The sequence below is a fragment of the Schistocerca americana genome, chromosome 8 (assembly GCF_021461395.2).
Source record: "Schistocerca americana isolate TAMUIC-IGC-003095 chromosome 8, iqSchAmer2.1, whole genome shotgun sequence".
Classification (NCBI taxonomy): domain Eukaryota; kingdom Metazoa; phylum Arthropoda; class Insecta; order Orthoptera; family Acrididae; genus Schistocerca; species Schistocerca americana.
In genome coordinates, this window is record NC_060126.1 from 99,886,734 (window position 1) to 99,912,544 (window position 25,811).

The 25,811-nt window shown below is 50.5% G+C and overlaps 1 protein-coding gene across 1 annotated transcript in view; it reads right to left on the bottom strand.

Moving 5' to 3' along the window:
- LOC124545069 (synaptotagmin-5-like) overlaps positions 1-25,811 on the bottom strand; it is a 325,196-nt gene that overhangs the window by 124,028 nt on the left and 175,357 nt on the right. The window contains exon 2 of the mRNA XM_047123873.1: positions 16,361-16,487. Coding sequence (XP_046979829.1) covers positions 16,361-16,487 — 127 coding nt within the window. The remainder of the gene's footprint in view (positions 1-16,360; positions 16,488-25,811) is intronic.

Here is a 25,811-nt window from a genome sequence, read left to right on the forward strand (position 1 = left end):
CTTTGGCAGCCACATCCGCCAGTTCGTTTCCCCTGATCCTCAATTTAGTACTGGAGGGAAGTGTGGGGGTAAAAAAATGTAGAGAGAGACAAAGAGACGAATACATTTGTTACGGCGTAATGACAAGCGCCGGCACGCCATTCGGGAACGATAGAGCACCGAGGGCTGTGAAGACGTCAGCCAATTGCACGCTGACCGACCACTCTCCAGGATGACAACGCAACAGCAGCGACCTCTATGTGAAGAGGACGTAAGCGCCGCGCCCGACTGGTCGTGGCGAGTTGAACAGTAGCATCAAGATTAGGCACTTGAAGACCAGCGACTTAGAAATTGTATATACTGAAGAAGCTTGTTCATTTCGTTGGTAGCCTTTTGCTTGAGACACATCTATGTAACACAAAGTTAAGTACTGTAATTGCTCATTTTGTAATAGAATTCATTAATACGATTTGCTTGAATGTTGTCTAGTGATCCGAGAAAGCAAGGTTCCTAGACTAAACATTTTTGATGACTAGGCAGGATGCAGCAACATTAATCAGATGCAGAAGGATGCAGGATGCAGCGGTTACTCGGAGATGAAGAGGGTTGCACGGGATAGAGTAACATGGACAGCTGCATCAAATTAGTCTTCGGACTGAAGACCACAACTACAAACAATTCCGAGATATTAAGGCAGCAACTTTAATACATACTGATTTTGGTAGGTTCATATAACTCTTTGCATTACCATTGTGTCGGATGATGATGATTTATGGCAGAGGGCGCTAAATAGCAAGGTCATCACCACTCTTGCACTAATGATTTAGCGATGAACATTATGAAAATCTGTGGCAAAAGGTCAATAAAACGGAAAACCAAGTTTCATCTCCCCACAAGAAGCTTGGGGCAACCCCAATAAGATAAGCTTCAGAAAAGCCCGTACTAAAATTCCAACGTCCCAACGAGATACAGCAGATTTGGGCCTTGGTAGGAGCCAGAGGGGCTTTCTACTCCAGCCCTGGCTTTGGAGCCGGCTGGGGTGGCCGAGCGGTTCTAGGCGCTACAGTCTGGAACCACGCGACCGTGACGGTCGCAGGATCGAATCCTACCTCGGGTATGGATGTGTGTGATGTCCTCAGGTTAGTTAGGTTTAAGTAGTTCTAAGTTCTAGGGGACTGATGACCTTAGAAGTTAAGTCCCAAAGTGCTCCGAGCCATTTGAACCATTTTTTTTTTTTTTTTTTTTTAACCTGGCTTTGGACCTAAATACCCCCCACGTGTAATAATCCAAGGTTTTCCCTTGCAGGGATGCTAAATGGCTTTGTTGATTGTGGCTGATGATCGAACAGACATTCCAGTGGCCGCTGTACAACGTAGCTGTACAACACAATGTACGAACGGACAATGTCCAATATGTATGCTTTGCATGCTAAGAGAAGATGTCGAATAGACAGCAGAGGCTCACCAGCCTCTGCACACAAGCTAACAATAGGGCTTGTGCGATAGGTCCCTGTCAACAGCCAAATACCCTCATGGTGAACTGCATCCAGCATTTTGAGGTATGAAGGTCTTTCTGACCCACAAATCCGGCATCTGTATCCAAGCCTGGATCGCACAATGGCCTTAAAGTTGGATCAGGCAAGCCCTGTCGGCCCCCAAGACCTATGACACAAACATTTAAGGATGTTTAAGGCTTTCAGACATCTCAGTTTCACTTCTTTAAGGTGTGGCAGCCATGTTAACTTCTCATCCAAAGTAAGGCCCAGATAATTTACCTTTTCCTTAAAAGTGAGAACGGTGTCCCCAGTTTCAAAATGGGTGAATTAAACAGGCAGTGGGAATGGTTAAAATCAACACAAACTGTTTTCTCGAAAAAAAATTAAAACCTGTTGTGTAAAACCATTTCTCCAACAGCCTGATCGTCAGCTGCAATTGTAGAGTAGCCGTTATGAGACTGAATGATACACGGAAGATGGAAAAGTCTTCCACAAACAAGGAACATAGTAAGGGACGTCGCACTATGGACGTAATACTGTTTATTGCTTTTGCGAATGCCGTGAAACTTAAAAAACTCCCTTCAGAGACACCATGCTCCTGCTTAAACTCGTCAAACAGGACATTTCCAACCTTGTATCTAAAATGTCTGTCCGAGAGAATGGATTGCATGAAGGTGGATAGACATCCACAGAATTCTCACTGACAGAGCCGCAACAAAATATTATGCCTCCAGGTGGTATCGTAGGCCTTTTCCATGTCAAAGAAAACACAAACAAGGTGTTGCTTACTAAGGAACACTTGTTGAATTGCTCCTTCGAGCAGGGCCAAGGTTATCGAGCGTGCAGTGATACCTTCTGAACCGACACTGGAAGCGAAACGCAAAATGAGAGCAGCCAAAACGAGGGGTGGTGCTTCACCATCTGGAGGGAGGTAGATGTTACGGATGGTAATTTCCTGCGTTGTCCTCGCCCTGACAGCCACATCTTCTAAAGGTGTTTGAAAGGGCACAGGTTCGCTACAGGGGTAAGGACGAAAATACACTGTCATAGGTAGGACAGTTTTTGTAGTACCCCTGATAGCGCCATCCACCTAAGGGCCACACATGCCTCCACCACGTCGACGACCACCCCGCCTGCTTACTCCCAGGCCGGCCGCCGTCTCATCTGGCCATAGTGGTTGACTATGAAGTCGACCTGCCTCTCGCCACTCTGCCTGCACAAACCACCTCGTTCGAGATGGAAGTACCTGTGGTGCGCCTGCCTACGAGCACGATTTCCACCGACGTCGACGCCCGCACGCCCTCACCATTGGATATCTGTAGTTCTCTGTGCTGCGGGGGGAGGGGAGGCTGTATGCGGGAAACCAGGACAATTCAAAACGCTTAAAAGTTTATGTAACTTAGCCAGGCGGGAGAGAAACCGCCGCAGTTGCACTGGAGAATGACGCTTTCTGTCGTCTGGGGTGGCATGGAGTGACCAAGGAGGCAAGTTAGGCTACAGCATCACCTGTCGCCACTGGTTGAGTGTTTGCACCCTGGAGGAGTGCTGGTGTAGGGGGCACTGGAGGCTCCCATTTCTTGGTGGACTTTTTCTTTGAAGTTTTGCCCTCTCGCCACTCCTTAGGAGCTTGCTGGGAGGGCTTCTCAGAAGTAGCTTCAAGGGCAGAGGAAGACCGTGAATCCCTTCAACCAGCAGCCAGTGGTTCTTTCAACCACTGGCTGGTGTCCACTGGACCACGGGGGGGGGGGGGGGGGACCATGGAAGGTAGCATGCCAAGGCACCCCTTCTGCATAAGAGGAGCCAGAGGAGGCATTTGCTTCTATGGCTGGGTGGGGGGGGGGGGGACCGATGTCCCCAGCATTTTGGGGGTGTTTGTTCCAAAGTTGAAGCTTTGGGAGCAACAGAAGAAGACATGCCCCAGCCAACTGGACAGGGGAGCGAGATGCGTGGCCCTGAGGGCCCACTGGAGCAACCTTAGAGGATGGACGTAACAGTGTCAGTGATGGCGACGCCATAACGGCGGTAGCATAAGAAGATCCTATGGGAACAGCGTTTAACCTTTCGTATTTGAGTTTAGCCTGTCAGGGGTCTTGAACTCCACATTTTGCGCTCCTTTTGGGGTACAGGGCAGTCCAGCGAGCAGGGGGAGTGATGCTGACCACAGATCACACAGGTGGGAGGCAGCACACATGGAGTATTCAGATGCTGCAAAGTCTGCAGTCTCTACAAGTGGCACTGGAAGGGCACCAGGACGACATGTGCCCAAATTTCCAGCACTTGACGCACCACATAGAGGGAGGGACATAGGCCATGACGTCACATCGGTACACCATCAGCTTGACCTTTCCAGGTAACGAATCACCCTCAAAGGCCAAGATGAAGGCACCAGTGGTAACCCTATTGTCCTTGGGTCCCCTGTAGATGTGCAGGACGAAATGGACACTCCACCGTTCTAAATTGGCACATAGCTCATCATCAGACTGTAACAGGAGGTCACGATGAAAAATAATTTCCTGGACCATATTTAGGCTTTTGTGAGGAGTGACTGAAACAAGAATATCATCCAGCTTGTCACAGGCGAGTAACGCCCAGGACTGGGTTGGGGATGCTGTCTGAATCAAAATCGACCAACTGCGCATTTTGGACAGTGCTGTCACTTCCCCCAAACGTATCCTCAAGGTGCTCAACAAAAAACAGAGGCTTCATTTCCAGAAAGGAGTACCCATCAGTTCTGCCTCAAACTAAGTAATGTGGTGATAGCTATCCTGTCACTCTGAAGCCCTATGTTCCTCCAAAGGTGTTGCTAGGGAGGGGAAGGACTTAGGGTCATACCTGTCAGCGCTGTAATCAACATTCCCTTTCTTAGAGACTGCTGGGCCATTCAGTCCCCAGCAAAAGATGACAATCCGCTTGATTGTCGGTCATCTGCCCTGATGACACCCACTCTGATCAGGGGCTCTCCCCATGGGCACAACCCAGCCCCAGCAAAGGCCACCTGGGATGATGGCCATTGCTGGGAGTCCTGATGCCCCAGGAAGACAGGCATCTACTCCTTGAAATACAAGGGGAGTTTACAGCTCAGGCATCAGCAGTGTGATCCCTGTGTTGTTTGGGGGCTACCACCAAATGGGTACATGATGGCCCTACCACAACGAACTGTATACCACGCTGGATATTGGGAACAGAGGAATCCAATAGTGTCATGGGGGCGAAAGAGGACAGGAGACAACGGAAGTAGATGACATAGGAAAATGTCCTAGCCCATATAGGTGATATGCAGGTGGATATGCAGTGCCATGACAACAAGAGATTCAGGAGATCGAATCTAAGGGCACTATAGATAACTCGTGCACCACACAAGACGTCCTTCCCAATATGGTACGCACTTCTGTAGAATTTGGAAAGTGGCAGCTCAAACCATAGAATGGGACCTGAACTTACACAGCTGAAACGTGTGAGACTCCTTTCAGTCGCCTCTTACGATAGGCAGGAATACCTCGGGCCTATTCTAACCCATGGACCCACAGGGGGCAGCACATAGGGTTAGTACATATAATCTAACACTAAGTCGAAAGAAACCTGCCATGATGTGTTCAGATAGTGTCAGATAATTGAAGTCGCGATGAACGTGGCAATTTTCTCAATTTCTCCATTATTCACATGTGTCCTTTGTTCCAGATGATGATGATGATGATGATTAGTGTTTTAGGGCGCACAACAACGGGGTTATCAGCGCTCGTTCCCAAAATAAATGTTGACGAGTGCAGCCAAGATCTGTTAAACAAGGATCAATTCAGAGCCAAACTTTACAATAATTGTAAATGCTCAGATTTCAAGATTGGACACAGCCCATCAAAACATAGATAAAACTAAAAATAAAATACCAGTACAAAACAGGTAAAAATACTTAACTGTAACTGGGTGACCACTTACAAATAATGGGTGACCAAACCACTTTACAGCACATTAAGATCTCAATCCCAATATTTTGGGAAGAAGTCCAGACATCACACAAAAGCGTAAAACTCTAGCCACACTCGCCTCATTATTAGTTAAAATAGAGGGCAGGTCTGGTGGGAAACATATCTTCCCTCAAACCCGCATATAAAACACACTTAGTTAAAATATGTCTGACATGTTGGTGGCTCCTCATGACATAACAGAAAACCATGTGTCAATGGACAGTGTCCTATTCGAAGCCATTTAAGGGCTACTTCCTCAGCTCGTCGTTGACGGAAGGAGGTAAGCCACGGTTGGACAGAATCCTTCACCGCTCGCAACTTATTATCCCTCACTTCCAGCCACTGAGCCTCCCACCAACGCATGACCTTCCAAGTCATGAATGATGTTATTGCCTGCAGGCGGATGGAACAGCGAGCAGGAGGTGGGATGGAGCAAGCCTACTTGGCAGCCGCGTCTGCAAGTTCCAGGAATCCCTACGTGCCCTGGAACCCAGCAGAACATTACATCCTTACCCTGCTTTTACAAGAGCAGGAGTGCATCCTGCACTTCTTGCACCATCCGATCTGCTGGGTACATCTGTTCAAGAGCGTGTAGAGCACTTTGGGAATCAGAGCAGATGATGAATTTCTTGCCATGATGTTGTTGCATATGCTCGAATGCTGCAGAATGGCAAACAGTTCTGCATAGAAAACTGAGAACTGCTCTGGGAGCCCTATCCTACGGACAGTATAGGGAAACCCAGCGCAGCAACCCATAAAATCCCCCTGTTTAGACCCATCCGTGTAAACAGTAATAAAATCTGAATGGCGGTCTAAAATCTCAGTAAATTTAATTTTAAAAAGGTGGTCCGGGGTACAATACTTCTTGTAAGCCGCCAGATCAAGAAGTAATCTCAGTCGTTGTAATAGCCAGAGAGATCCCCTACTCCATCCCTGGTTGAGGACCTTAATGCCCTCCAAGAGTACTGACTCGAGACTCTCCTTTGTGCTGATGCCAAACGGCTTTGTTGTCTTCGGACGGTGGCGGAAGAAACGTTCCAGTGCCAGCTGCGAAAAGGTGTTGGATGCCAACGAAATAGGAGTGGACTTGGCCCTGTATGCTTGCCGTACCACAAGGATGGTGGTGGTGGTGGTGGTGTGTTGGGGCTTATGGGCGCTCAACATCGAGGTCATCAGCGCCCTGACACACATTAAAAGGAACGAATGTGGACAGACCTAAGAAAACTAAAGCACACACTCAAAGAAAGCAGGATGGTGGTGGTGGTGTGTTGGGGCTTATGGGCGCTCAACATCGAGGTCATCAGCGCCCTGACACACATTAAAAGGAACGAATGTGGACAGACCTAAGAAAACTAAAGCACACACTCAAACAAAGCAGGAAAAGAAGGAAAATGCTACCTAAGAAAGTAAAACCTAAGGAAAGGGGAAACATAGCAACAAGAATGTCACAAGGAGAAGACGCTGAATGGACAGTGGAGGCTCTCCAGCCTCGACACATAGACTAGCAACTGGACTCATGTAATAAGCCCCCGTTGAAAGCCTAATACCCTCATGGTGAATCACATCCAACATTTTGAGGTACGAAGGTCTTGCAGATCCATAAGCTTGACTTCCGTACTCGAGTCGAGGTGTCCTTTGTTCCACATCTATCATCCCCTCTGATGCCCATTCTTGTTTGAGTTCAGTAACATCAATGTCCATAACATCACAGCAAGTCACCACACCTTTGCTGGAGTAAGGGGAGTTACGCAACTCAACAATGTCATACTCACCCAATTTTTGTGACTTCCTAAGTAGTTCCACCTGCTTTGCATGGTTAGTCTCGACCAGCAAAGGAACCATTTCGCAACTGCTTAATAGACTTTAGATACCAACAACTCCTTCTAAGCCTTTATGGATATAGAAGAGGGACACCTTTTTAAAAGCCCCTCCTTTGTTTTGATCACTACAAAGACATACTGATTCATGATTCCTTGAACCCCATTTCTAACAACAAGTTGGTTGTCAGAAGGACTAACCTCCCTCCCAGGCAATACACCCTTCTAGCTGGGAGGAGAAGATTTCGAGGGTTCCATCTCTGTTTCACGAGCAGCCAGGGAAAAACTGAGGTGTCGCAGGTTCCCCCGTGGTTGCCTGCTAACGACTGCTCCAGCCCAACAGCCATGCATTTCCTCGGCACGTAGCATACCTTGAGATTCAGGTTTTTCTTTATAAAGAGCAGGCAATCAAAGATCCCCGTTCCCTGTGATACACAACGTTCCACCACCGCTAGCATGGTGGTTGCTGAAGCATGCCCAGAGCTTACGGTAACAGACGACTGGCGGCGCTTACCAGCCCCAGATCAGGAACCCCAGGGTCGCCAAGCACGTACTCATCAAATGAATGCTGAGCCCCTGAGGGACATTCCGTAAGAAATCCAGTGTTTGGTTAGCCAATTGTCCTCAGCCAATCATATGTGTGTAGAGGATCCATGTGCCTTCCTTTTTCAAAGGTGGTCACCCATTAACCTTTGGTATACAGTAATCGGAGTATTGAGATAGTTCTGATTTTTAGCTATATTTGATGTAGCACATTATATGATGAAACTAGCTTCGCCTGATGGTAAGTTATGATGAATAATTTGTATGATTACCACTAAGACAATTCCAAGTCTTTTTATTATGCTGAATTTCGTGCTACCATTAGGGGTGACTTAGGCTGTGGATTTGCATTCTTCTGGGCATCCATTTCACTTACATGCATTCACATCCAGTGCTGTCGGCTGAGAGGGTGTGAATTTGTCAAATATTGAGATGCTGATTACTGCATAACTTTAAAGTTCATTTCATTATATTTGTATTTAATCCCTCTACCTCAGGTTTTATGAGAATGAAAATGTTGGCTTGCAAAATGATATCAGTTTGTTACGGCGATGAAAGTTTGTTTTGTATCAACACAATTCTCACTGAAAACTTTTAATTTGTGTGTGTGTGTGTGTGTGTTGGGGTTTATGGGCGCTCAACATCGAGGTCATCAGCGCCCTGACACACAGTAAAAGGAACGAATGTGGAGAGACCTAATAAAACTGAAAAACACACTCAAAGCAGGAAAAGAGGGAAAATACGACCTGAGAAGGTAAAACCTAAGGTAAGGGATAACATAGCGACAAGAATGACATAGGAAACCGTCAGTGTCTGGCCACTTACATAAAATATGGGCGAGCTTGTCACACAGGAAACAAGTTAAAATCCCCTCCCTAAAATCTTTGTAAAAACATTCGACATGGCACAGAACTTTAAAACTTTAACCACATTCGTCCGAGTGTTGCCTAAAAGAGTTGGCAGGTCCGCTGGCAAGGCAGCCGCGGCCCGCTGGTCAGAAAATAAAACGCAATCCAATAAAACGTGGCGCACAGTGACCTGGACGCCGCAAGCACCACACAGTGGAGGGTCCTCCCGCCGGAGCAGGAAGCCATGCGTCATAGGGCTGTGGCCTATTCGAAGCCGAGTGAGGAGAACCTCGTCCCGTCGATGGGGCTGAAAGGAAGTACACCACACACGCGTTGTGGGCTTGACTAGACGGAGCTTATTGTCAGTCACGTCCAGCCACTCGTCCTCCCACCGACACATGACTCGGGAGCTCAACAGCGAGGTGAGTGCGTGCAAGGGGATAGCACACTGAGATACGTGTGGATCAAGACACGCTTCCTTGGCTGCGAGATCTGCCCCTTCATTCCCAGCAATGCCAACATGCCCCGGAACCCAGCAGAAAGCTACAACCTTCCCCAGTCGCTGTAGTCGGAGGAGGGCATCCTGGATGGTCTGGACTACTGTAACTACCGGATACAAATGGTGCAATGATTGAAGGGCACTGAGGGAATCGGAACAGACAAGAAATTTAGGAGAGGAAGAATGTCTCATCTCCTCCAGCGCCCGCAAGATCGCAGACAATTCTGCATCAAAGACCGTGAAAGGCGGAGGCAGTCGGACCTTAAGGACACGATCCGGAAAAACAACGGAGCAGCCAACGGAATCCCCTTGTTTCGACCCATCCGTAAAAACCGCTACATAGTCGTGGTGCTCAGATAAAACAGCAGAAAATGCTGCATGAAAAACGGTGGCAGGAGTGCAACCCCTCTTGTACTGCAATAAATCTAAAATCACTCTGGGCCTCTTCAGTAACCAGGGTGGCAGGTGGTTAAAACCCTGGATTTGGGGTTGTACAGACTCCACACCAAGCGACTCTAGAACACGTTGCACACGGATCCCAAACGGCAACGTAGCCCGGGGACGGCGGGAAAAAAGGCGTTCCAGAGGTGGATGGGCAACAAGGCGGTGAGCAGGCGAGCTGGGAGCCGCAAGAAACTTACAAGCCTGGCGCACCAGAAGGAGCTGCCGCCGGATGGTAAGTGGCGGTTCGCCAGCCTCAGCACAGAGACTTGGTATGGGACTGGTCCGATAAGCACCCGTGGCCAGTCGAATCCCAGCATGGTGGACAGCGTCAAGGATCCGCAAATAAGACGGCCTCGCTGACCCATATACTGTGCACCCATAGTCCAGCCGCGAACGCACAAAAGCCCGATAAAACTGAAGGAGACGCGCCCTGTCCGCGCCCCAAGACCTGTGGCTGAGGCACTTGAGGATGTTGAGTGCCTTCAGGGATCTGGCTTTCAAGTCACGTAGGTGTGGCAGCCATGACAACCTGGAGTCAAAAATTAGTCCCAGAAACCGCACTGCGTCTCTAAAATGTAGGACAGCATCCCCCATATGCAAGGCAGGCAAAGTAAAAAGACGACGAGAACGATTAAAAGGAACACAAACACACTTATCGGCAGAAAACCGAAAACCTGTCTTTGCAGCCCACTCCTCTAACCGCCGCACTGTTAGCTGCAACTGACGGCTCACGGTTGCAACACTGGAGGAGGAACAGAAAACAGCAAAGTCGTCCACAAACAAGGAGCACTGTACTGGACTCCTCACTGTAGACGTTATACTGTTTATGGCTATGGCAAAGAGGGTAACGCTTAAAACACTGCCCTGGGGGACACCGTTCTCCTGCTCAAAGCGATCAGACAGTGTGTTACCAACGCGGGTCCGAAAAAACCGCTGAGACAGGAAAGACCGAATGAAAATGGGGAGGCGGCCACGAAAGCCCCATTGATGCAGTTGTGCAAGAATACAGTGTCTCCAAGTAGTATCATATGCCTTGCTGATATCAAAGAAGATACCGATACAGTGATGCTGACGGAGGAAAGCCTGCTGAATAGCCGCCTCGAGGAGTGTCAGGTTGTCGACTGTGGACCGAAATTTTCGGAATCCACACTGAAAGCGGCTAAGGAGCTGCCTGGTCTCTAGCAGCCAGACCAGACGACGGTTAACCATTCGTTCCAGGGTCTTTCCGACACAGCTTGTCAAGGCAATACTACGATAACTACTGGGACATGTGCGGTCCTTGCCTGGTTTGAGGAGAGGGATGAGGTTTGCCTCCCTCCACGAGGTGGGGAAAACTCCCGTCCGCCATATGAGATTAAAACATTCGAGGAGGATTTCCTTTGACGCCGCTGGCAGATGGCGAAGCATGGAGTACCGGATGTGGTCGTAACCTGGTGCGGTGTCAGAAGCCGCAGTAAGTGCCGATTCAAGTTCCCACATGGAGAAAGGGGAGTTGTAGGCCTCAGAATTGTTCGACCGAAAGTCCAGCTTCGCTCGTTCGACAGTCGCACGGTAGCGACGAAATGCTGGATCCTGGGTTGCAGTGGCAGTACTTTGTGCAAAATGCTCTGCCAGCGTCTGAGCAATGGCTCTGGGTGTTGTTTGGAGGCATCCCTGGTTCAGGACTGCAGCTATTGGTAGATGGCTGCGTTTACCGGAAATCCTCCGGATGGCTTCCCATACTTTTGTGGAACAAGTGGAACGGTTGATGGAGTCCAGGAACTCCTGCCATGACCTTTTCTTGCTCTCTTTAATGACACGGCGTGCCCTGGCTCTCGCGATGCGAAAGGCGGTAAGATTGACTGCTGTTGGGCGGCATTTAAATCGGCGAAGAGCCGCACGCCTGTCCCGGATGGCTGAACGGCACTCATCCGTCCACCAAGGCACAAGGCGCCGCTTAGGAGGGCCAGAAGACTGTGGCATGGACAGGTCAGCAGCATGATGGATCACAAGTGTGATGTGATCCACCCATTCCTGTACGCTGTTGTGGCGTTCAAAGACAGCCAATCGAGTGAACAGAGGCCAGTTAGCCCTGCCAACCATCCACGATGGCGGCCTCTGCTCCAGCAATACACCATCCAGGAGATGAATGAGGATGGGGAAGTGATCGCTGGAATGAAGGTCGTCAATGACCTCCCAGTGAACAGAGTCGGTGAGGGTTGGAGAGCAGAAAGATAGGTCAATGGCTGAGAATGACCCTGTAGCAGTAGAGAAATGAGTCGGAGTACCTGTGTTGAGGATGCACAACACTTGAGATGTGAGGAGGCTCTCCAAAATTCGACCTCGAGCGCAAAGAGAAGTGGAGCCCCACAGGACATGATGGGCATTGAAGTCTCCCAGGAGGAGAAAGGGGCGCGGGAGTTGGTCGATAAGATCTGTGAGAGCGTCTAAGGTCATTGCATCCAGAGGGGGTAAATAAAGGGAGCAAACAGTAAGCCTTCGACGGGAATGAATTGGAACTGCAACTGCTTGCAGGTCAGTATCCAGGGGGAGAGCAGAGGAGTGGTGGTCATTAGTGACAAACACGGCGACTCCGCCTTTGGCTCTGTCTCCAGTCAGGTCATCTTTGCGATACAACGTATAGCCCCTGAGTACAGGAGCATCAGAGGGTTTTAGATGTGTTTCCTGTAAACACAAGCACAGGGGGCGTTGCCGTGCTAGGAGGTGCAGTTCCTCCACATGTGCCCGGAATCCATTCATGTTCCACTGTATAATGGGAGCCATCGATCAGGGTGGGAGGACCTTCAGTCGCACTTTCTGTCGGGGAGGAGAGGCCACAACAGGTGGAGGCTCAGTTTTGGGGCGAGATGATTGCCCCAGTCTGACATCAACCTCCATCGCCTCTGAAGAGGAGTCGAGAGAGACGTCAGAAAGAACAACATCAACATCAGCAGACTGTAGAACTTCAGTCTCCTTGAGCGGTCGAGTCTTCACCTTTGGTTTGGGCTTCGATTTTCTGGCCAGAGGTGGCAGTGGAGCCAAAACCTCAGAAGCAGTAGGGGGTGTAGCAGCGCTGGGCATTGCACAAGACTGGATCTGGGAAGGGGCAGGAGGTTCCATGACGTCAGCGACCACGGCCCGGTCAGAAGGCCGGGGAGGAGCAGCAGGCTTCACAGGAACAGCAGCAGCACACGTACATTGACAAACGCAGGTGCTAGTGCTGACAGTAGCAACCTCCGTTTGTGTAGCGGCATCAGTTTTCAAGACTGGCTGTTTCAGAACGGAAGAAAAGGAAGCAGCGAACGTGGGCGGCTGCAGGGACTTGTAAATTTTCTTTGCCTCACCGTACGGGATGCGTTTGGTGGTTTTAAGTTCCTGGATCTTCCGTTCCTCAAGGAAAACTCTACATTCCCTACTCCACACAGGGTGATCCCCAGAGCAGTTGACACACTTGGGAGGAGAGGACCAACCAACTCCCTCATGGGCGGCTTTACCACACTTCCCGCAAGTGGCTTCCCCTTTACAGCCGAGAGTAGTGTGTCCAAAGCGTTGGCACTTAAAACACCGCATGGGGTTGGGGTAATAAGGCCGTACACTGAGACGTAGGAAACCTGCCTTCACATACTCGGGCAATTTGGTGCTGTTAAACGTAAGGATGAACGAGTCAGATTTCAGGAGAGCACCATCCACCCGTTTCATAACGTGTTGCACGTCGACAATTCCTTCCCGGGACCATTCAGCCTTCAGTTCGTCTAGGGGAATATCAACGAGATCTCGGCAAGTCACAACACCCTTGCTGTAGTTCAAGGTGTTGTGAAATTCAGTCTCAATCGCAAACTCCCCAAGAAATTGTGCCTTCTGAAGGTTCTGGACTTGCTGGAAGCTAGATGTTTCAACCAACAAGGTGCCATTTCGCAAGCGCTTTACAGATTTTAATGTACCAGCAATACCTTCTAAGCCTTTCTGGATGTAAAATGGCGAAACTTTGTCGAAACTCCCATCTTTTCTTTTAATTATAAGAAACACATTCTGCGAAGCAGCATGCGTTCTGTTACTACTACTACCTGAATCAGGAGGACTGGCTACACGAGCCCTCTTGTGAGATTGGGTGTTAGAACCTACCAGCGGCCCACCCTTTCCGCTGGGGGGAGAAGAAGAAAAGTTCGAGGGTTCCATCTCGGTCCCACGAGCAGCTAGGGAACTAGGAGTCCACCTAGACAGAGCCCCGCATGCCTAGGTAAGCCTTATACAACTGAGGTGCGGCAGACTCCCCAGAGGTCGCCCGCTAACGACTGTTCCACCTCAACAGCCATGCATCTCATCGGCGCGCAGCACACCTTGAGATTGAGGGGTTTTTTATAGAGGTGTATTCCATCCTCGCGACCCGGGCGGTCAAGCCAAGATCCCCATTCCCTGAGACACACAACATTCCACCGCCGCGCCGCACGGTGGTCGTTGAAGTATGCTTAGAGGTTACGGTGACAGGGGACTGGCGGCGCTTACCAGTCCCCAGCTCAGGAACCCCGGGGTCGCCAAGCCCGTACCCAGCAAACGAATGCTGAGCCCCTGGGGGCTTTTAATTTGTGTCTGTGTTTCTGAAGAGAAATATATTCGCTTTAAACAGCTCATGTTGTACTATAATTTCTAACTAGATTATTCCCTTTATTCGTGTATTGTTTACGTGAACATAGGGTGCCACCATCTTATTGATCTATGGTTGCACAAGTAGTGGCCAAAAGGAAAGTCCTGTTCAAGTTACAGATCGTCATAAGCAAAGTTGGAAACACATAACAGATTTTCTCACAGTGAGATATTTTCAGACATTAAACAAGGCATGGTGTATGGCCTGCAGCAGTTAGACATCAGGCTGTTATGTGTGGCAACAGTACATTTTGTAACTCAAATTATTTGGACCTATATGACTCAATTATAAGAAAGTGTGAGCTGTTTAACTACTTTTGACGCATTGTTAGAAGTCAGATAACGCTGACAATCTTTTTATTACCACTACAATTTTCTTTTTGAATATCACTATATTATCAAGTCTTGTACATCATTACCTCTGGGAGACTTTTCACCATGAAATAGTATTAAGTTTGATGTATGTGTTTTTCAGATAGGTTGTCTAACTGTTCTGAGCCTGTTGAAATATGTAATTTTAGGTACTGGTTTCTTGACATTGTATCAAACCAAAATGAAGTTTAATATATGTTCTTTACCTTATTCATTCATTTATTTTTTATATATGTGCCAAACGTGAAGTGTGTAATGAGTGCTTGGCTAATACAGGCTACTTAAGACAGTTGATGCTGTTGGGGGATATACATAGTGGTCGACGACCCACCCCCAGTAGGTCAGATTTTGCACCAGGATTGAGGATTGTTCATCAGGCTGAACTCCAATAAAATCTTGCAACAAATTTGGGAATATTTACGCTACAGGTCAGGACATATTTTCTCAGAAGGAGGGGGTCAGCTTTATGCAGGTGCTTCAAGTTAAGAAGTTAGTAACAGCTGCATTCTTTCCTCTGGTATAGTGTGACAATATCGTAAACCATCAGACATCAGTCCATAGACTCCTGTATGTTGTATGTCACTAATTTTCTTGTAGTTTTCTCCAGTGCATAAGTAACAGGTTTCCTCTTTTTCACAATATAGTTCCCATGTCCTTTATCTGCTTAGAAACGAAATACTTCCACCTGCAGAAATGTACACATACTCAAGTGATTATTGCAGAAGACTGCAGCCAGATGCAAAATTACACAGTAATGTGTCATTTTTGCAGTGTTCACACAGTTACTATTTGGAATAGTGAAATGGGCTACCTGTGACAAACACAGATCCAGAACTCAGCCACAAATATAATTTACCTTCAAATTCTCTTTGAACGTGATGCAGATGTCTACAAGTATAACAATAATAGCAATAAAATAATATGAAATGTTTTAATAATAACAATAATAATAAGTTTGTTTACATTGCTTTAGCATAACTTCCAAGAATTTCGCATAACTACTGCGTTTAGAAGCATTCATCCAAAATTTTGAGAAGTGTGTAAATCATGGCATTGATTTAAGAACATTAATGGCAACAGTCTTGCACAATTTTAACAATATCAAAATTTATACAATATAAAATCAAAGTGTGCGTTCAGTAGTATCAGTGTTTTTTTTTAGCACACTTAGCTTCTGAAGACAGGTCAACTGACTATAGTTATGCGAGTCTGTAAATGATTGGAATACTTTTTAGTCCCTTCCACCTGCATTCAGGAGCAAGTTTTCCTTTTATTTTTTTATTAGTGGAATGTATTTCCCATTGTTTCTTGCCAAAGTCAGCTTCCTATGGACTCTCAAATAGTATTATTATTGTGGTTGCAGCAGGTAGACCGAGCCTGTGAATGTTCCCATTAATCTGGCTGGAACAATCTCCATACGTGTCAGAATGCAAGCAAAACCGTTCGCAGGAGCAAGCAACTGGGAAGTACCCTGTGCTGAACACAGATCCTAGTTTTCTACAATTTCTTAATTTTCACACTACTTACGTCTCCAAACATGAGATGAACATTTGGAAACTGATATATGTAGAAACACATACCTTTTTACTACAATGGTTTTTGGGGTTCAGTACTCCTATACGCTCTCTTTTGGGCGTCATCACACGAGTTCTGTCATGCAATATACTGGTTATAAATTGGTATCAATAGTGTACTGGAGTTCTCAACAAAGATATCTGTTGACTGTAAGAAGGATGCGTGATACTGTCTGATCGAGAGCAAGCATCCGGATAGGTACTCACTGCGGTGCAGGTACTCGTAGAGGCAGCAGCCGGGACCCACCAGACAGGCCACCACCAGCAGCGCCAGCAGCACTGAGCTCGCTCCAGCCGCCAGCACCAGCAGGCGACCACCTGCTCCCAGCGGCATCTGGTGACACAGCACAGAGTGCATGTACACACCAGACTTTGAGCCGTAAATAACAGAACTCTTTGAACATGTACTCAATAGCGTGTGTGTGTATGGTTTGAGGTTTTCGGGCGCTAAACAGCGTGGTCATCAGCGCCCAAACGCATAGAAACAGGAACACATGCAGTGAAGGGACGAAGACGGACAGCGAACAAGGAGAACGGCCAAAAGACACAGACCTGACGCAGTTAAAATCCTCACATACAGAGGCAAAACAAGAGGAGAAGAAACACACTAAAAAGGAAAGGAAACACAAGGAAAAGAGAACAGAAATCGAAGTGAAACAAGTAGGTAATCGTGACTGGCGGACCTCTTACGTAAAATCTGGGTGAGCCAGTCACCCAGCAGCACATTAAAATCCTCTCCCTAAAATCCGAGGCAACAAATTGGACAGGACACAAAACCATAAGACCTGAACCACAGTCGTTGCGTCGTCTTGCAAAATAGAGGGCAAATCCGGTGGCAAGGAAACCACCGCCCTCTGGTCAGAGAATAAAGGACAGTCAAGTAAAATGTGGCGGACAGTAATCTGGACGCCACAAGCACTGCAGATTGGGGGGTCCTCCCGCTGGAGTAAAAAACCGTGCGTTGAGGGACTGTGCCCGATGCGGAGGCGAGTGAGGAGAACCTCATCCCGCCTGCATGACTGGTAGGACGTACGCCATGGCCACGTGGTGGCCTTGACCAGATGCAGCTTATTTTCACCGAATGCCAGCCACTCCTCTTCCCATTGACGCATAACACGAAAACGCAAAAGGGAGGTAAAGGCATGGAGGGGGACGGCACATTCAACAACGTGAGGGGGGGAACATGCATCTTTGGCAGCCACATCCGCCAGTTCGTTTCCCCTAATACCCACGTCCCCGGCACCCAGCAGAAAGAAACCTCCTTCCCCTGCCGTTGCAGGTGGAGTAGGGCATCATGGATGTTCTGGACGACCGTATCCGCTGGGTACAAGTGCTGCATGGTCTGAAGGGCACTCAGGGAGTCAGAACAGATGAGAAACTTAAGACTGCGAACACATCTCATCTGCTCCAATGCCCGCCAGATCGCAAACAATTTGGCATCAAAGATGGTAAACGCTGCAGGAAGCCGTAACTTGACGACTCGATCAGGGAAAACAACAGCACAACCAACAGAGTCCCCCTGTTTAGAGCCATCCGTAAATACTGGTACATGCTCGGCATGCTAGTTTAAAATATCGTAAAATAAGGAGGTAAAAACAATCGCAGGAGTGCACCTCCTCCGGTACTCTGACAAGTCTAAAAGGACGCTGGGCCTCTGGAGCAACCAGGGAGGCAGACGGGTAAAACCCTGGAGTTGGGGTGCCACACACTCCACACCAAGGGACTCAAGCAAATGCTTGGCACGAATCCCAAATGGTCTCGTTGCCCTGGGACGACTGGAAAAGAGACGTTCCATAGGCGGTCGGGCAACAGTAGGGTATGCAGGGGAGGTAGGACAGGCAAGGAATTGACACACCCATCGCACCATGAGGAGTTTCCGCCGGATGGCGAGCGGCGGTTCCCTTGCCTCAGCACACAGGCTGGGGACGGGACTGGTACGGAAGGCACCAGTACCCAGCCTGATACCCTCATGGTGTACTGCGCCAAGAATCTTCAGATACGAAGGCCTCGCTGACCCATACACGGTGCATCCATAGTCAAGACGCGACCGGACGAAAGTCCTATAAAACTGCAGCAGACGCGCCCGATCTGCTCCCCAGGACTGATGGCTCAGACACTTCAAAATATTCAGCGCCTTCGGGGCCCGCACCTTCAGGTCTTTAAGGTGCGGCAACCACGACAACTTCGAATCAAACGTGAGGCCCAGGAACCGCACAGTGTCGCTAAAAGGAAGAATGGTGTCCCACAGACGCAATTCAGGGGAGGTAAAAGCACGTCGAGAACGATTAAAATGAACACACACACATTTGTCTGCAGAAAAGGTAAAACCCGTCTTCACAGTCCATGCCTCTAATCGCTGTATCGTAAGCTGCAGCTGCCGACTAGCAGTGACAAGACTGGAGGAAGAACAGAAAACAGCAAAATCGTCCACAAACAAGGAGCACTGGGCAGGACTCCGGATAGTGGACGTGATACTGTTAATGGAGACGGCAAAGAGGGTGACACCTAAAACGCTTCCCTGAGGAACACCATTCTCCTGCACGTACAAATCAGATAGCACATTACCAACCCGTTATCAAAACAGGCGGCGGGAAAGAAAGGACCAAATGAAGATGAGGAGATGGCCATGAAAGCCCCACTGATGGAGTTGATTGAGGTTAAGGCGGCGCCAAGTAGTGTCATAGGCCTTATTAATGTCAAAGAATACACCTAGACAATGCTGGTTACGTAGGAAGGCCTGCTTGATGGCCGCCTCAAGCAGGGTCAAGTTGTCTATAGTTGAACGACATCTCCGAAGGCCACACTGAGAGTGGCTAAGGAGCTGCCTGGTCTCGAGCAGCCAAACCAGGCAACGGTTGACCATGCGTTCCAACATCTTCCCGACACAGCTCGTCAAAGCAATACTCCAACAACTACTGGGATACGATCGGTCCCTCCCAGGTTTGAGGATGGGAATCAAAATCGCCTCCCTCCACGAGTCAGGGAATGTGCTGGATAACCATATCATATTAAAACAATTCAGGAGAACTTCCTTGGATGGCAGCAACAAGTACTGCAGCACGCTGTACCGGATTTGATCATGACCGGGCGCAGTATCATGAGCCACAGACAGCGCCGAATCCAGTTCCCACATTGTGAAGGGGCAGTTGTAGGGTTCAGAATTTGGAGACCGGAAGTCCAAGTGACCCCTCTCGATCACAGTTAATAGTGGCGGTAGATTCCGCAAAATGCTTGACCAGTGTCTGGGCAACGTCTCTCGGCGCCATGAGGAGACATCCCTGATGCAGCAATGCCGTGACAGGTAGTTGGCTGCATTTCCCGGAAATCTTCCTGATGGCTTCCCATACTTTCGTAAACTAGTGGAGCGGGAATGTAGTTCAAGAACGATTGCCATGACCTTCGTATGCTCTCTTTAATCACTCGCCGCGCTTTGGCCCTTGCCACCCGAAAGGCCGCAAGATTGTCAGCTGAGGGACAGCACTTGAAGCGGCGCAGAGCTGCACGGCGGGCTTGGATGGCTGAGCGGCACTCAGTGGTCCACCAAGGGACAGGACGCCTCTTGGGATGACTTGAGGACCGTGGGATCGACAATTCAGCAGCATGGCAGATCACGGCTGTAACATGGTCGACCAATTCGTGGATGCTGGCATGGTGTTCCAAAACAGCCAAATGGCTGAAAAGTGTCCAGTCAGCTCTGAAGAGGTGCCACCTGGGCGGCACTGGTAATGCCACAGCCTCATCCAGGAGGTGGTGGTGGTGGTTGTTGGGATGTTTAAGGGGGACTAAACAGCTAAGGTCATCAGTCCCCCATTCCAAAAACAAGGACGACAAAGTCGCAGAGCAGATAAAACCCCAAGGGGAAGGAGACTACCCCCCCCCCCCCCCCAGGTGCTAAAGAGCACAAATTAGGCAACGAACACTACAGAAAAGAAGAGTAGAGACGAACACCAGACAGAAAGAAATAGAAGAAAAGAAGATGGCCGGAGACTGGTTGACTGACCACGACAACAAAAAAGGGAAAGAGTCAACCATCTGATGAGACACCAAAACAGCAACAAATATGGAGAGATGCGAGGACAAAAGACACAGAAACGGAAAAGTGCAGGACCCCCCTAAATGGATCCATAAAAAGGACTAGCACGGATAAAATGTAAAACATTGTCAGCCATGGAGGCATCGTCGCATAAAATCAAAGGCAAGGTGCCCGGGAAATTAAAAGACTGCCGAAGGGTGCGCAGTCGGGGACACTCCAATAAAATGTGGGCGACCGTCAGCCGGGACCCACACCGACACAGGGGGGGATCCTCCTGACGCAAAAGATGGCCGTGCGTCAGGTATGTATGGCCGATGCTGAGCCGACACAGGATAACAGAGTCCCTGCGAGAAGACCGCAGGGAGGAGCGTCACACATCGGTCGTCTCCTTGACAGCCCGCAGTTTATTAGGCATTGGCAAGCCTCGCCACTCAGCAGACCACATCCCAAGCACCTTACGGCGCAACACCAGCTGCTGATCGGGAGCCGTGAGGCCGATCTCCAAAGCTGGGGCGTCGAGCGCCCCTTTGGCCAGCCTGTCAACACGTTCGTTCCCTGGGATGCCAACATGACCTGGCGTCCAAACCAAGACCACCGAACGTCCAGAATGGGCAATGGCGGAAACAGACTCCTGAATAGAGGACACCAGAGGAGAAGAGGGATAGCAGCGGTCGATGGCCTGAAGCCTGCTCAGGGAGTCACTGCAGATGACGATGGACCTACCTCAGCAGAAACGCATATGCTCAAGAGCGCGCAAGATGGCCACCAGCTCTGCAGTAAAAATACTGCAGCCAGCCGGCAAGGAGCGTTGCTCAACATGGGCAGCGTGAGCAAAAGCGTAGGCAGTGCGACCATCAACCAGGGAACCATCAGTGTAGACAGGCTCACAGCCCGGAAATGATTCGAGGAGCGCAAGAAAACGGCGACGGAGGGCCACAGGCGGAACCGAGTCCTTAGATACCTGTGCCAAATCCAGACGGACGGACGGCCGGGACAAACACCAGGGAGGCGTACGTCTACGGACCCGGAAGGGAGGCAGAAGAGGGAATGACCCCAGTTCTGACAGCAGGGACTGGACACGGACAGCTACGGAAAGCCCAGACCTAGGTCGCTGTTCGGGCAGATGGAGGAACATGGCGGGGAAAAGCAGGCGACGATTGGGATGGTCTGGCGAGCAATGCACGTGGGCAGCATAGTCGGCGAGCAGTCGATGGCGGCGAATCCGCAGCGGGGGAACCCCGGCCTCCACCAGTAGACTATCTACGGGGCTGGTACGAAAAGCGCCAGTTGCAAGCCGAACCCCACAGTGGTGTATGGGGTCTAACAACTTCAACACTGAGGGTGATGCAGACCCATAGGCCAGGCACCCATAATCAAGCCGGGACTGCACAAGGGCTCTGTACAATCGCAGCAGCGTGCAGCGATCTGCACCCCAAGACGTGTGGCTAAGGCAGCGGAGGGCGTTGAGGTGCCGCCAGCATTTTTGCTTCAGCTGAGTAACATGAGGAACCCATGTGAGCCGGGCATCAAACACGAGTCCCAAGAAGCGGCAAGTGTCCACCACTTCAAGCAGGTAGCCGTCGAGGTAAAGTTCAGGATGAGGGTGGACCGTCCGACGCCTGCAGAAGTGCATAACTCGAGTCTTGGCTGCAGAGAACTGAAAACCATGAGTCAGAGTCCATGATGCTGCCTTGCGAACGGCGACTTGCAGCCTGCGGTCGGCGACTCCCATAGTCATGGAGCTAAATGAGATGCAGAAGTCGTCGGCATACAAAGAAGGAGACACCGACGACCCCACGGCTGCAGCCAGACCATTAATGGCCACTAGAAATAACGAGACGCTCAACACTGAGCCCTGCGGGACCCCATTTTCCTGTATATAAGATGAACTAGAGGTAGCACCGACTTGCACCCGGAAAGAGCGGCGCAATAAAAAGGTTTGAAGAAAAGCCGGGAGCCGACCACGAAGACCCCACTCATGCAACGTGGCGAGGATGTGATGCCGCCATGTGGTGTCGTACGCCTTCCGCAGATCGAAAAATACAGCAACGAGATGCTGACGTCGGGCAAAGGCCATACAGACTACAGATTCCAGCCGCACCAAATTGTCCGTGGCAGACCGGCCCCGACGGAAGCCACCCTGGGATGGAGCGAAGAGACCGCGCGACTCAAGGACCCAACTCAAACGCCGCCCCACCATACGTTCGAGCAATTTGCACAAAACGTTGGTGAGGGTAATGGGACGATAGTTGTCCACCGCCAGTGGGTCCGCACCGGGCTTCAAGATGGGGACAATAACACCCTCTCGCCATTGCGACGGGAACACGCCTTCGCTCCAAATGCGATTAAATATCGCGAGAATGTGTCTCTGGCAGTCCCTGGAGAGATGCTTCAGCATCTGCGCGTGGATGCAGTCTGGGCCTGGTGCTGTATCAGGGCAATCGGCGAGGGCAGCGAGGAATTCCCTCTCGCTGAAAGGAGCATTGTATGTTTCAGAACGACGCGTGTGGAATGAGAACGGCGTCCGCTCGGCTCCCTCCTTTAGAGAGCGAAAGGCGGGGGGATAGGATGCAGTCGCAGAGCTCTGAGCAAAGTGCGCGGCAAGCCGTTCAGCAATGGCGGCAGCGTCCGTGCAGACAGCGCCGTCCAAGGAGAGCCCAGGGACACCCATAGGGGTCTGGTTTCCGTAAATCCTCCGGATCCGGGACCACACAAGCGAGGGGGAGACATGGGAGCCCAAGGATGAGACATACCTCTCCCAGCACTCCTGCTTACGCAGTGCAATAAGACGACGGGCGAAGGCACGGAGCCTCTTAAAGGTGATGAGGGTCTCAAGAGACGGGTGCCGCCTATGACGCTGGAGAGCCCGCCGACGGTCGCGAATAGCCTCAGCACCCTCCGGCGACCACCAGGGTACAGCCCTCATCCGAGGGTGGCCAGAAGAACGGGGGATGGCAGCCTCGGCCGCTGAAATGATGGACGTGGTTAAAACACGCACCACCTCGTCAATTTCACCCTGTGGGGGAGACTCAATGGTTGCAGCGGAAGTAAAAGCTGGCCAGTCAGCCCTGTGGAGAGCCCAGCGGGGCAAGCGCCCAGAAGAATGACACTGGGGCAGTGACAAATAGATGGGAAAATGGTCACTACCACACAGGTCAGGATGCACTCTCCAGTGGAGGGATGGGACAAGTCCAGGGCTGCAAATAGAGAGATCGATGGCCGAGAACGAGCCATGGGCCACACTGAAATGCGTGGGAGCACCGGTGTTCAAGAGGCTAAGGTCGAGCTGAGCCAACACATGCTCCACGGCCCGACCGTGGTCATCGGAGACAGTCCCACCCCATAGAGGGTTGTGGGCATTGAAATCGCCCAGCAGCAAAAAAGGTGGCGGCAGTTGGGCTATCAGAGCAGCCAGGACATGCTGCGCGACAGCACCATCAGGTGGAAGGTAAATACTGCAGACGGTAATAGCCTGTGGCGTCCACACCCGAACAGCGACAGCCTCTAAAGCTGTTTGTAGAGGTACAAACTCGCTGTGAAGAGAGTTAAGGACATATATGCAGACGCCACCAGACACCCTTTCATAAGCTGCCCGGTTCTTAAAATAACCCCTATAGCCACGGAGGGCGGGGGTTCGCATTGCTGGAAACCAAGTTTCCTGCAGAGCAATGCAAAGGAAAGGATGATGGCTGATAAGTTGGCGGAGCTCAGCTAGATGGTGGAAGAAACCGCTGCAGTTCCACTGGAGGATGGTATTAGCCATGGATGGGAAAGGCGTGAAGGGATTGGGGAGGCAGATTACGCCTCCGGGGCCCCTGCTGGTACTGAGTCACCACCTGGACAACAGCTATCTATTGCATCCGAGGGACTGGCGAGATCCATGTCCTCAGTGGACGCCAGAATCTCCACCTCATCCTCAGACGCAGAGCTTGTAGGAAGCGGTGGAATGGGTGCCACCGCAATGTCGGTATCCTTGGGGAGTTTCTTCTTCTTCTGCTTCTCGCACTGCGCCTTGAGTGGTTCAGGCTGGGAGGGCGTCACTGGGTCAGTCTCAGGGACAGACGATGACCGTGTGTCCCAACGACGAGGGACTGGCGGTTGTTTGAGCCACTTGTGGCTGTCGGCTTTGGAACCGGTCGGAACGTGCGAAGGGAGGTCCCCAAGGGACCCCTTCCTTACGAGAGTAGCCGAAGAAGTCTTACGCTTCTCCGGCTGGGAAGGGGGGACTGATGTCCCCGATGGTTGGGGGGGGTGTTGCTCCTGAAGTAGATGGAGCAGGAGCAACAGGAGGTTTAGTGCCCCCCACCATCAAGGGGGCAGGTGTGGGACTTCGACTCTGAGAGCTGACTGGAGTGGATGGAAATGTAGAAGGAGTAACAGTTGCGGCATAAGAAGCTGTCATGCGCACTGGATGAAGCCGATCATATTTCCGCTTCGCCTCAGTGTACGTCAGGCGGTCGAGAGTCTTGATTTCCATGATCTTCCGCTCCTTCTGCAGAATCGGACAGTCTGGCGAGCAAGGCGGATGGCGCGCACCACAGTTCACACAGATTGGAGGCGGCGCACAGGGATGATCAGGATGGCAAGGTCGACCGCAATCGCGACAGACGAGGTCGGAAGCACAGCGTGAAGACATGTGGCCGAACTTCCAACACTTGAAGCACCGCATCGGGGGAGGGATATACGGCTTGACATCACAACGGTACACCATCACCTTAACCTTCTCAGGTAACGTGTCACCCTCGAAGGCCAAGATGAAGGCACTGGTGGCAACTTGACGATCCCTCGGACCCCGGTGGACGCGCCGGACGAAATGGACACCTCGGCGCTCCAAGTTGGCGCGCAGCTCGTCATCGGACTGTAAAAGGAGATCGCGGTGAAAAATAATTCCCTGGACCATATTTAAGCTGTTATGTGGGGTGATAGTAACAGACACTCCCCCAACTTTGTACAAGCCAGCAAGGCTCGTTACTGGGCAGAGGATGCCGTTTTTATCAACACCGATCCAGACCGCATCTTGGACAAGCCCTCCACCTCGCCGAACTTGTCCTCTAAATGTTCGACAAAGAACTGAGGCTTCACAGACACAAACGAGACCCCGTCAGCTCTGGTACAGACGAGATAACGGGGCGAGTATCTTTCGCTCTCATTCACAGCCTTTCGTTCCTCCCATGGTGTGGCCAGGGAGGGGAACGATTTGGGGTCATACACATTAGCCTTAAAGTGAGCTTTGGAACGCTTAGAGACTGCTGACGGCTGGCCGCCAGCGAGAGATGATGTACCACCCTTCATTGCGGGTCATCCGCCCTGATGCCACCTACTCCGACCAAGGGCCCTCCCCACGGGCGCCACCCAGCCACAGCAAAGGCCACCTGGCAGGATGGCCATTGCCGGGAGTCCCGATGCCCCAGGGCGATGGGCATCTACTCCTTGGCATACGTGGGGAGTTAACGGCGCAGGCATCAGTAGAGCGATCCCTGTGTTGTCAGGGGGCTACAACCAAGAGGGTACATGGCGGCCCCACCACAACGGACTGGCTACCGTGCTGGATCTTAGGTGCAAAAATGGCCAAGGTCGTCGTCGCAGTTAAAAGAAACACCGCAGAGTGCAGCGTGGTAATCGCCC